General features: G+C 38.2%; 1 protein-coding gene across 15 annotated transcripts in view; it reads left to right on the top strand.

Moving 5' to 3' along the window:
* The window catches only part of ptprfb (protein tyrosine phosphatase receptor type Fb), a 188,379-nt gene that overhangs the window by 150,180 nt on the left and 24,602 nt on the right, over positions 1-13,597 (top strand). For 9 of the 15 annotated variants that reach the window (XM_026206114.1, XM_026206113.1, XM_026206117.1 and 6 more), the window contains 5 exons: positions 1,203-1,284; positions 1,535-1,759; positions 7,014-7,174; positions 9,506-9,517; positions 12,661-12,773. In XM_026206114.1, coding sequence (XP_026061899.1) covers positions 1,203-1,284; positions 1,535-1,759; positions 7,014-7,174; positions 9,506-9,517; positions 12,661-12,773 — 593 coding nt within the window. The remainder of the gene's footprint in view (positions 1-1,202; positions 1,285-1,534; positions 1,760-7,013; positions 7,175-9,505; positions 9,518-12,660; positions 12,774-13,597) is intronic. The other 6 variants (XM_026206115.1, XM_026206127.1, XM_026206118.1 and 3 more) reach the window with 1 other exon arrangement.

The following is a 13,597-nucleotide window of genomic DNA, read 5'->3' on the forward strand; positions in this document are numbered from 1 at the left end:
CGAACTACCAGAAGGTCCTTGTCGGGCTCAAGTGACATCAACGTGTTTCCACTTCATTCTCCTCCGAGCTGTGCGCCGAAGGATGAATCGTGATGGAATGCTTAGAAATCAATAGTGGAGAATGTGCCGGCAGACAGGCTGTATTCTATCTTAGCTGAGGGTTTGAGGCTTGGTTTGAGACCACTTAGAGTGCAGCCTGTCGTGATGGAGGATAGGAACACATCCTGCTTCATTTCTGATGTTCTTGCCACAGAGAGCCCATCATTACGGCTGAGTGCTCTTCACAGGAGCTCCTGGTGATGGGTGGAGGCCCTTCAGTTATCGTACCACTTAAATGTGTCATCATAATTTATGCATGAGAAAGGCCACTTATGTTTATATGTAATTTTCAACACTTAATTTTTCATGAATGAGGAGGTAATGGAAGAAAAGTGGAGATTGTTTTTGTCCTTAGAGAGGAACATGTTGTTTGTGAGTCACGCTTTTCCACAGCCAATTATGTTCCCTAAAAAGAAATGAAACTAATTTGCGAGCGAACCGCAAGCTGGGAGATTTCTTCTCTGACGTCTTGGCTGTTGACAAAACCTGGTGCACTGTGGTCCAAAAAAAATACTTGTTGCCAATCCCAGAAGAACAGGGCTGTGCTCCATAGTGCATTTATTTGATTGGTAAAAAGATTGTACCAGAGTGTTGAGGATAAGAAAGTCTTGGAGAAGATTGGCATTTGGAGTAGAGCTGATTGATGTGGGATTTCGTGTCAGACACAGCGCTTCGTTCTCCAGTAAATGGCGGAGCTCTGAAGCACAGATGGAGTTTTTCTTGGAGCTGATTTTGAAAATGCCTCTTGCATCAGACTCGGGCCAAATTAAAGCCTCATCTTATTATGAGCAGCTGAATGCCGCTCTCCTAAAGTTATGCTTGTCTGGACCACCTGACAGCTCGTTCTGAGTGCTTCATTTCAGATAAGATAGAGCTGATTATTAAAAACCAGTAGTGTTGAGGTGATTAACTGGAGCTATTTCCCAGAAAGCAAGTCATCATTTTTTCTACACACTCACACACCTGGAATGGGCCACTTTCAATTCCCACCAGCTGAGATCTACAGCCTTTTTCTGGTGTAAATAGTGACACTTGTTAAAGTTGCTGTAGTGCAGTTGAGAGTAGTGAAGGTGTAAATGCTAATATTGTTGTTTTCTGTATAGGTGGTACTACATTGTTGTCATGCCCGGGTCTCTTGCATCATCTCGTAAATGGGTTAATCCTGACGAGATGGAGCTGGATGAGGTGAGATATCCCTGTTTTTATTATTATTATTATTATTATTTTCAGGTTAACACTTTATTTTGATAGTCCACTTTACACATTTTACTAACAGTAAGTAACTGTGCAACTATGCCAACTAGCAGTCATTAGAATAGTAGTAAACTGTCTGCTTCCAAGTCTTGTCTTTTTAATTTATCATTAGTTTTCCAAATATCACTGTTGTTTGTCTGTTGTCCTCCACTAATTCATCTCTGCCTGACCTCTTCCACAGCTCTTGGAATCTACTGAGGGAGCTCTGCTCAGGAGACGACGTCACACGGACACTGTTAGGCCGTACATCGCCGCAAAGCTGGCCTCCCTCCCAGACACCTTCACCCTGGGCGACGAAAAGACATACAATGGCTTCTACAACCGTCCCCTTCCTAACAACCACTATCAGTGCTTTGTCATGGCTGAACTCAAGGACCAATACCCAGTTATTGCCAATGAGAAGCAGGTACTACGCCGGCTTGTAATTTGGTCAAACAATGTGGAAACTACACGTACATTTGTAGATTTGGTGTATTTAAGCTTCTCCGAAAATTTCAGCTTGAGTTGCAGGCGCACAAGCAGTTATTCTGTGAGTCTTACCAAAGCTTTGTCCTAATAAGCAGCAAAGCTCAATAAGCTTTAAAAAAAATTTAGCATTAGCTTAAACGCCTTGCCGGTTCCCTCAGCCCCATTTTTCCATCTGCTTCACTAACAAATCAAAGATTCGAACTCGGCGCCCTCACAGCCGTGAAAATAATCGTCTCTGAAACTTATAGCCCAGACCTCCAGAGGACCAGTTGGATAAATATTCATAATTTTCTTCTCATGATAGCGTCAGCAGTGTTTGGCACTTTGAGCTCCTCCATCTCGACTCTGTGGAAAGAGCAGGAGAATGGATTTGTGTGGCAGGGCTTTGGTAGCAAGGAGGCTTGTCCTGATTCCCTTGAAGCTGACTCTTAAGTATCCCTCAAGCTTAGGCATTAATCTGTCTGCCATGTTTTATGAGAAGAAGAGGACAGCTTCCTCACTCAGCACTTCAAAGGCCCTGTTTCCCCTTCCTTAACTCCGTCAACCTTTCCGGCCTGAGCCGTTCCCTCGGACTTCCATGAGGTGACCCTGATCTGCAGAGACTCTACCTGGAATCCTCTTTAACTAATAAAGATTAAACAAGCACGTTGATGATTTAAGAATGATTAGATGAGTGTGTAAGGTTCAAAAGAACAAATCTAGCCATTTGTCCTTGGCCAGAGAATAATATCTCAGAGGAATGGCCAATGCCCCACATCTAATGCTCTTGTGCCCCTCGGATCTGGCTCTCCAGTAGCTCTCCTGCTGCGGAGCTGTCATAGGAAATGAATGAACAGCTCGGATATGAGCTGAGCTCCAGCACAGGGGCCTTTAGAGCATATAAAGCCTGGAGCTCAGCACAGAAACACAGCCCCATTGAAAAGCAGTGAAGGAACAGTATAGGACTGGGATTAAAGCTACAGACTGGTACTGCGTGTAATAATAAATAAAATAAATATTTGAAATGAAATCACTATGTTTCAGATGTGGGCAAAATTTACCAAATAAAATGTGACCAAATGCTTTTTAAAAATAATACTAGTAATAATTTTAACAAACTAAATTAATAAATCAACCAAATTAAACAACCTTTCAAATTTAAATATATACAGTACGTTAAAATTAGTGCTGAAAAACGATTAATCATTATTAATCGCATCCAAAATGAACATTTTGTTTACATAATTTATGTATGTGTACTGTTTATTTATGTACATATTAATACACACACATTCAGTATATATTTAGAAAATATTTACATGTATACATATTTATATTAGTATATTATATTTACGTAGTCAATATATAAACAACATTTTTCCTAAATATACACATGCATGTATTTTAATATATATATATATATATATATATATATATATATATATATATATATATATATATATATATATATATATATATATATATATATATATATATATATATATATATCCCATACACACTCATATACAGTATTTTGTAAACAAAATATTTTATTTTGGATGCGATTCATTGCGATTAAGTGTTTGACAGCATTAGTTAAAATAGTTATGCTATATAGGTTTTGGGTTGAAACTACAGAATATGACTAGGCATAAATAGTGCTTTTCCAATGAATCACAAAATGTACAAAATATAGTGTGACTAAATCCTATTTCGTAATCTAAATTAAAAATGAATATAAATAATATTAATATATTCAAGATTGTATAAGATTATGTAAGTTTCTGTATATATTAAATATATACATAAAAAGTTAATATATTTAAAAAACAAAACAATGTTTTTATTTTAAATAATACTTAGTATTAAAAATAATAAGTATTATTTAAAATGTAAACCTAAGTATCCAGTAGGTTTCTATAATGTTTATCCAGCAACAGCTTTAGCATGCAAAACTTGCTTGATTGTTTTATTTATTTATTAAGCATAAGGAGTTGGTCGTAGGCTTCTCATTCTGAAGCTTGAGTCAACTTCATCTCTTGTTCAGCACTACATATTAGCTTTGCACAAGCATCACTTATGGCACATACACAATCCCAGAGGAGTGTGAAATCAGATGATAGATCGAATGTGTAAACAGAATCTGTTTAAACAAGTGCGGACAAGCAAGCTTAAGCGGTTACGTTAAACGGGAGCATGAGACAGCACTTTGCCAGGTAAAAAAAAAAAGAGAGATGTTGAGAGGAAAAGGCGCATTAGAGAACAGTGAACTTTTAAAGAAAGAAGCAGAAGGAAAAAACAGAACCAAGAGGAAGGGAGAAAGTGTCAGCTGGCGGGTGGAGTTAGGAAGGAGGGCCTGTGGCGGCCGAGCTGTTTCTGCCAGATAAAGTGTTTACATTAGCAGAATGCCCGCACTGAGACCCCAGCGCTGAGATGATGTCGTTAACCGTTCCTCTTCTGCCTGAGGACGCACGCACATCCTTATCCGCTCAATGGATTTTGCGTTAGTTAGTATTCAGCTTTCTTGTGGTTTTTTTTTTTTGTCCTTGTCTGTAGGAAATATGAAACACATTAGTGACGTTAACTTCCTTTAACACATCGTACTCAAATTGTGTTAAAGCGCCAGAGGAAGCAGTCGAGTGCTGTCGTTTCATTCACCTCTAAAACATCAGTAGAAAATGCACTGAAAATGAATAAAAACAAGATTTTTGAATCGCTCTGAATGGGGGCATCTCACAAAGAAATGTCTAGCTTATGTTTTATTACACAAAAAGAGGCCTATTTTAGGACCATTAAAACTGGCATTTATGTTCAAATACTCATTACTGTAGTGCGAAAAATGTCATTCTCATTAATGTAATACAGTAATGTGGCTAATTGTACATTTAACATTTATATTCCATCATTCAAAAGAAGCTTTTATCCCAAGTGACTCACAAATGAGGAAAATCACAAACGATTTATCATAAGCGAAGCAACAATATTCACAGCACTGCAGTGCAGAGCATTGAGATTAGAGAAGCTGGAGCAGAAGTACAGTATAGATTACAAAAAAAGAGGTTTATTTAGAAATTGCCTTCCTTTTCTGTTATTCATTTATTTTCTTATTTATTTAATTTTTTTATGATTCACATTATTAAAATTTTTTATATCGGACAAGCATTTATCTTTACCCTTGTAAAACCAGCTTAACATAGTCTCCTAACCAGCATAAAGAATCATTTAAATCTCTTCCTTAATATTCTAAATGTTTGGCCTACCTGACCATGACAATCAGCTAATAATAAGACATTCGGTTGATTACCGTATTTTTCAGACTATAAGTCGCACCTGAGTATAAGTCGCATCTGTCCAAAATATCTCATGATGAGGAAAAAAAACATATTAGTCGCACTGGATTATAAGTTGCATTTATTTAGAACCAAGAACCAAGAGAAAACATTACTGTCTACAGCCGCAAGAGGGCGCTCTATGCTGCTCAGTGTAGGCTACAGGAGCACTGAGCAGTATAGAGCGCCCTCTCGCGGCTGTAGAAGGTAATGTTTTCTCTTGGTTCATTTCTCTTAGTTCAAGTCGTAGGACCAGGCAAACTATGAAAAAAAGTGCACTTATAATCTGGAAAATACGGTACTTGATTTCTGTTTTTGAATTGTCTTTGTGTAGCCACGCCCACAGAGAACTCTCATTGGTCCAGAATCCTCTCCTACATGACTGTATACAAAAGGTGGTGCTGGTTTTACATGGTTTAGCTGGGTTGATTAAGTTGACTGGTAGTTGACAAACCCAATAAACCTGGTAAATTGAGTCGTTAAAAGCCGGTAGCCAACTTTCAACCTGCAAAAAAGATGCTCCAAAACCTAGCTCGAGCTAATGACCTGTTTTTTTTCCAATATGGTTAATAAAGAAAAGACACAATTATGCAGTGAAATGTATATTTCCGCTACATCGCACACATATAACCACCCACGCTCACATACACATTAACAGTGAGATTGTCGTATCAGCAGTGGCGATAACGCAAAGTCTTCATGACTTCATGACTCTCCTCCAGCTAATATCCTGCTTATCTCTTCAATTAATGTCTGTCAAGCTGAGCTGAGCAAGTGATCCGGATTATGGCGCCCCGCTCTGTGCGACGGGATGAAGCGAGAGGAAGAGAGATAGAGAAAAAGATGAAGGCGGAGGGGTTTGGCCCTCAGGGAAATAGTGTCCATGTGGATTGCCTCTCCCAAAGCAGACAAAGAGAGCGGTAGTGACAGGCCCATCTTTTCTCACCTTCCTTTATTTCCTTTTATTCTTTTTTTTTTTTTTTTTTTTTTTTTGGGCAAGCGGTTTGTGAGGCAAAATTCGAACCTTACCCATGGCGTGTGCATGGAAGAAGGCACAGCAGGGAGATGTCTCATTTAAGTCCCTTCACACTAGCTCTTTTTTCTTCCTGTCACTCCCTCCCTCCAGCCAGCTCACTATCACCATGGTTTGAGCACTAATGAAGAGGATATGATTCCTCTCCTCAGCTTCCATTTATCAAAGCCACAGAGAAGAGAGAGAGAGAGAGAGAGAGAGAGAGAACGCGCATAGGTCCTCTCCCTCTATGTTCTTCTCACACAAACTCCTCTTTTTATGTGTGTGTGTGAATCTTCCTCTACATGGTCACATGTACTCAGAGATGTGACTTATGCTAATCAAAGGTGAATGTGTGTATGGCGAGGGTTTAGAGGGAATATACCAAGCCTGACATGGAGACAAATGTGAGGATGTGCCATTTATCGTCTTAATTTTTTTTGTTTTTTTTTTTGTTTTTTTTAATTAAAGTTAAACCATTCCTGGAAAACCCAGAAATTGGGAGGGATTTAAAAAAATTTGATTTCAAAAACTGAAAGTGTCATGATGTAATTAATATAATATACAATACTGTTTAATTGTTTGGGTCAGTATTTTTTTTTATTATTGTTTTTGTGTGTGTGTGTTAGGATTATAAATTATATTTAAAAGGTAACAATTATTGTAATTGTTTTTTTTTAAAGATTTTACAGTATTACTGTTTTTAATGTTATTATTATTATTAAATCAGCGCTGCCTTCAGCAAAGAATATACAAATAAGGGTTATTTATACACAAGATTTCATTGGCTTTTCTTCAGACATAATTATTGTGTAGCTTGTTAAACTCTCTGTGGACTAACTCAAACTCTCTCTCTCTCTCTCTCGCTGTAGCGGACCTTCTCGGCCAGCCCATACTCGGACCCCATCGTCGTGCCGGATATACCCGTTATCCAGCCCAGTGTGGAACAGCCTGAGATGCTTTGGGTTATGGGCCCCGTTCTTGCAGTAGTGCTCATCGTCATCATAGTCATCGCCATCCTGCTCTTCAAGAGGTGAGCAAGAGTTTTCCCACCACTCCTTCCTTCCAGCAGCAGCTTCCTTAGCGTACAACTTTTTTGCCATTGCAAAAGATGTATTTGTTGTAAATAGTATACCAATATATGAAACACAGCTCACTCGTCACTTGCATGGCAAGAAGCTTTGTTATGGTCAACGCTGCAAATTACCCTGAACCTGTTGTGAAATCTTCGTGGGGAACTTGTTTCGCCCTATTGCAATGACTGGATTTCACACACAAAAGTTTGCTAAACAACAGTAAATAAGACTTCATGAAATAAGACTCGTTCCTCCTTATAATATGGTATTTCAATTTGTCTTTTGAATTAATTTCTTAAGGGGTGTTTCTCAGTGATTAATTAATCATAATTCCATGTAATTATGTCTATATTCTATTAAATGACTGCCCCAGTTTTCGAGGGGATGTGAAGTGTGGCCAACTTGTTTTTTTTTTTTTTTTCTTTCTTTCTTTTTTTTGTGAGCGCATTTCTCTCAAAGTTTACTAGATGTGATGGTAATACAAATATAAGCCTCTTTGAAGGTCTCCTTTTAGATGAAATGCACCCCTACACATCGTCGGCATGACTCTGAATTCAGGGCTGCTTTGTACGCGGAACAAGATGTAGCTAATTTTAGCTAGCTTTTCCACGGAGAGAACAAAAGGAGGACATTATTCATAATGACATCTTGACTCAGCCGAATAAGGCAGACATGTAGCTAGCGGTGTGACCCGGTGGTCCCATTCACAACGCTGATACAGTACTGACTAATGCTCCCCCCAGCCCGTCTTTGTAAAATCCCTTACTTCAGAGCAAACCTTGCATTTGTTTTGCTCAGATTTTCTCAGCGTTCAACACAAATCCACCATCTCAGCCCCCCTGATGTTACAGGACTCTTTTAGCCTTGCAGTGACTCAGATTGAGGCCATTCCCAAGCGAAGATGAAGCAGCGAAACGGCGGCGTCAGCTTTCGGTCTCGGCAGGCGAGCGGTTATGTGGCTGTGCTGCCACACCCTGCTGATGCTATTCTAAAAGCTGTCATCTTCCACTGCCCACCGCTGCGAGCCCGATAGTCCAGCTAGTAGCTCTTCTATTGTACGCCCGCAGAACTGATAACTGGCCTTAACTTTCTTTCTCCTGTTCACTCTGACAGTCGTGCTGTCACTGGAGGTCAAAAGTAGCTGTATTGTATTGTCTGTTGCTAACAGGCATTCCGGTCACACTTTATTTTAAGGTCCGATTCTCGCTATTAACAAACTATTAACTATGACTTTTGCCTCAATAAACTCTTAATTTGCTGCTTATTAATAGTTAGTAAGGTAGCTGTTAGGTTTAGGTATTGGTAGGATTAGAGATATAGAGTATGGTCATGTAGAATGTGTGCTTTATAAAGTATTAATAAACAGCCAATTTGTTAATTATAGGCATGCTAATAAGCAAATAGTTAATCGTGAGATTTGGTCCCTATATTAAAGTGTAACTGGTGTCCCTGCCACTGGATGCTGTAACGCTGCACAACTAGCCAATAGCTTTTTGCTAAATCTGATCACAAATGAGATCACATTTTTTTTTTTTTTTTTGCTTTTAACATTTAATTATTTAGGGATGCACAGTATTAATATTTTTATAATATTAATAATTTCTTATTGTAATCGATAAATGCTTGTGTTAAAATTGTGTACTAAATTCAGTGCTAAAATCTGTTATTTTTAAAGCCACTAGTGAATTTAGGAAATGCACAGTATAATTAATTTTGAGATTAGCTAAACATCACATTTGACAACGTTTTTATGATTAGTATGAACGTTAGATGATGGCATAAGTAAGCTAAATGTAAAAATAATGTATCTGTTTGTACATAAATTAAAAAAAAAAGTGTATAATATGTTATATGAACAAGATCGAAAAAAGAGGGGCTTTTTGAATAGAGGTTGTTTTTTAACTCCATAAATGAAAAAAAAAATCTCTAAGATTGGTCGATAACCAATATGGTTCTGACATGTATATTTGGGTACACCTATAATTGTGTGTTTGTACATATAAATCAAAACTGTCATAATGTTTTTACTTCGTCCCTGGATGTGGGCAGAAAAGATGTTGAATCACCTACTTAATATTCATTAGCTGAAGCAAAGGCTAAGGTTGTGTCAGTCAGTCATTTAATACCCATTCATTTTCTCTTTTTAATTTACCATCTTCAAACACAAAGTCAGATTACTGCAAGACGTTTTTGAAGTTAGCCACACAACTCACTTTGTCCCAGGTCTCTGGGTATCTGTCAGCCTCTAATCACGTGTTTCTTCCTTCCTCCGCTCCGTACAAATGCAGCAAACAGGAGAGGTAGGTACCTTCAGATCATGGCCAGGTGTCATTCAGTCCCAGTGTTCATTTCAGAAGTGTCATCTGTCTCGCTCTTCACAGGCTGCAGGGTCTGCAGGTGTGCCCGCGCACGTTACTGTACATTAGCATGTTGTTTTGAATGACTATCCGTTCGGATCATCCAAAACCAATCCAAAGAGCTCAGCTTTTTGAATCTAGATTAACATTAGTTCACCTTCATACCCTGCTGTCGTTGAAAAGCTTTGGGTTTACGTCGTTACAGTGGTGCATGCCTGCTGTTGTGATCGTGACGTTTTATTCTTGGAGATGTTTTTTTCTGTTTGTTTTTTAGTTTTTTTGCTGTGCCGTGTTGATTCTGTCCGTGCTGTCCTTCACCGCCTCCTGAAGGTCACTCAGACTGAGTGTGTGCAGTCAGCCTTTCTGCTGTCTCACCTGAGCCCTGAATGGCCCATTGTAAAGGAAATGCCAGCCCGGCGGCTGCCGAAATAGAAATGTTCTTGTCTTCAAAGCTGACATTTCCATCCAGCGAATTGTTCGGTTTCATTTTTCCCCTTCCTTCTTACTGCCTAATGTATGAAATACCACTCTCACGCACATACGATGGCAAAATGGCCATTTTCTGTTATTTTTATCTCCTGCGTTTTATTCTGAACCCAGTACAAATGGACCCTTTTAGCCTCTGGTGTATATGTATTAACTCCAAACTGAATAATTGAAGCGTGCTGAGACTTACTGTACTTACAATAAGAGGCGAGGGGCTATGTGTCCAGTGCTCTAGTGATTAGCCCAGCTCTGTTAAACGCCATATGCTGTAAAGCCTTCGGTGCAGCCTGCCTCGCTGGTGTCAGCCTCATTTGAGCTCTTCGGGCTTTATGAAAGCTAGAAAACTGTGCTCAGAACCTTACAAATTGAGTGCAGTGAGATGTGAAATTCCCTGTGCAGTTGGCTCTCCCATTTTCGTTAGGGATTTGTGTCCGTGTGTCTGAGGATGGGTTTCCACTGACAGATGTTCTGCGTTTGTGTGTGTGTATGTATACACGACAGCTTTACCTGCTGGAAGAGCGCTCTTGGGAGTGCAGGTGCTACAGTGGCGTAATTACCGGTGTTGTGCCATCCAGCTGATGTGCTAATTACCTAGTCGCCTTGTTTTCCCCACAAACAAGGAGCGTCGCGCCCTGAATATTTAGTGAGCTTGCAAACAGATTCAAGTGAAGCGCTGAACAAACATGCTATTTGGCTTTTATTTCGGATCACTTTGACCCCTTTCGTATCCCAAAGGGAATTCCTAATGTGCTCTAAAAGCAGTGAGGCTTTAACAGGAAATGAAGCTTGTGCTTTTTAGGCTGATTAATTTGTTGTCTTTAAGACCTCATGAAAACAAACTTGGAATTTTGTGGCTTGTAGTCATACTATATATGTGTGTGTTTGTGTGTGTGTGTGTGCGTGTGTATGTGCATTTATACAGATAATAAATAAGTGCATGTAAAAATGTTCAGCAAGCAGCTGAGAGGAGCAGTGCTTTCAGTTAAAACAGATATTATGTTGCTTCTCTAATTTTACATGAATGTATAGCCAAAATCAAAGCACAGCTATTGACTTTATCTTATGTGTGTTTGATTTCATCAGATGACGGCTCGATTATAAATAAGGATTTTTGTGCAGATTAACATATTGATGGGAGAGCTGGTTATTAATTCAGTAACTATTTCATATTAGTAAAAAAAAAATTGACTATAGAAACAGATATCAGTAAAATATATCAGTGAAAATTGTTTTATTAAGAATTTAGCTGCATCAAAATACAGTATGTGGGAACAGAGATGCAAAAAATGTAATAATAAATAATGAATGTATAGCATGTCCAGCAGAAGTGAGCTGCCAGGATGTGCAGAAATGTAATCAGGCTTTTTACATAACATTTACATTTAGCAGACGCTTTCATCCAAAGCGACTTACGGTGCATTCAGGCTATATATTTTTTTTTTATTTTATTTTATATTTTTTTTACCAGTATGTGTGTTCCCTGGGAATTGAACCCATAACCTTTTGCACTGCTAAGGCAATGCTCTACCACTGAGCCACAAGAACACTTGCTTCTGTAAGTAAATTGCTGCAGTGCAAAGAAAGGGAAGTAATGAGAACCTGGTATTTCTGTTCTTTTTTCATATGTCTAATATACATGATCAAGTCCTTGACAAACATCTATGACCTTTGAAACATGTCTGGTCTTCATGCTTCATGTTGACTGGTTTTACTAATAATAAGCTTACATTTGCTTACAATCCATATTTGTCCATGCCCATGTTGATTAGAGTATTAAAAACTTGAAAATTATTAATTTAAGGTACATTTAGAACAGATAGATATGTGATTAAGTTGCAATTGATCGCAAGTTAACTCATGACAGTCATGTGAATAATCGATTGACACCGCCAGTTAAATTATATTATATTATATTTAAAGATAATACAAACATTTAGTGTAAGTTTGGAGTTAGTTAGATGGTAAAAAAAGTAAAGTAAAATGGTCATTTTGTGAAATGTTTTTATTTGAAAAAAAAAACTATTTTCTAATTGATGAATTTAATGAATTTAAATGTATTCATGTGATGGCAAAGCTAAATGTTTATCAGCCATTACTCCAGTCTTCAGTGTCACATGATCCAGCAAAAATAATTCTAATATGCTGATCTAGTGCATTATAAATGTTGAATACAAAAATGTAATGTTAAAATGTTGTAAAAATGTAAATTATTGTTAATCAGTCTAATGCATCCGGGATAAATAAGAATATCAATTTCTTAAAAAAAAAAAAAAAGAAAGAAAGAACAAATATATTGACCCCAGACTTTTGAATTATATTTTTCAATATAATGGACTAAATCTTTTGTCCAATCAATTTCTCTTTCATAAATCATGTATTGAGTCACCAACACTTTTAGGTATTTAGGTACAATTAACATCTTTAAAAAAGATGTTAATTGGTTATGGAGATGCTTTGTCCACATTTCACTGTCCCATCCCTCAAAACTCCGTTATCCGTTTCAAATCTTCTGAATCTGTTGGCCTTCTCTGTTGGTGGGTCTGACGTGGTCTGAATGTGTCAACAGAAGCACTCATGCTGACTCCATTTTGCTCTTACAGGAAGAGGGCGTCCCCCCTACCGAAAGATGATCACTCTGGGGGTGTGAAGGATTGTCTTCTGGCCAACTCGTCTGATCCTGTAGAAATGAGGAGACTCAACTACCAGACACCAGGTAACACACCATATGTACTGTAGGCACACACTACCAGTCTGCCAGAGCCCCATGTGTTCTCCACCATATGCACGCATACACTTTTCCTCTGACTCAATGTGTGATATTTGAGCTTATCACCATATGCACAAGGACAAAATCAGCCTCTTCCTTACAAAGGCAATGCATGCACATCATCCATTGTACTATATCATCTGTATCTTGTTCAGTAACACTGATATTATTTTTTCTGTACACAAACACGCGTCAAGCATATGCCACCGAATGTGTCATTTAGCATAAACAGGATATGTATGCATGCGCACATGCAGGCAGACAGCGACTGAAGTGACAGAGTGTCTTTGTAATCAGAATGATCTATTACTGCCGTACATATCTTCCAATCTTCACAGCCCATCCACAACAGCCGTAAAAACGCAGCACATGAGAGAGGAGAGGAGGCACTTTCAGTCATAACACTGAATCTGAAAGCCAGATGAAAGCTGCTCTTCAGAAATGCTGTTATGTGATTGGTTGTTTATTATTTATTTTATTTCATTTGTAATAAATATGCTTTATTGCAATATAGCTATTTAATTTTTAAAATGAAGATTTAGAACAGTGTAAGGTGTAAGGTCATTTGACCGTTTAGTGTGAGTCTACTAAATTAGCAGTAGCTGTAGGAAAGTGTAATGTAGCACAATATTTCATATTACTATTTGTAATTTGGTTGCTCTGAATTCAGCTGTTCATTGCAGTCCCTCCATTTACTGTCTCATCTCCTTGGAGTGTCTTATATGGACTCAATTCACCCAAAGGCCTCTTGCACTCTTTCAACCCCTCTT

Source organism: Carassius auratus, chromosome 27 (genome assembly GCF_003368295.1).
Source record: "Carassius auratus strain Wakin chromosome 27, ASM336829v1, whole genome shotgun sequence".
In the NCBI taxonomy this organism is placed as follows: Eukaryota; Metazoa; Chordata; class Actinopteri; order Cypriniformes; family Cyprinidae; genus Carassius; species Carassius auratus.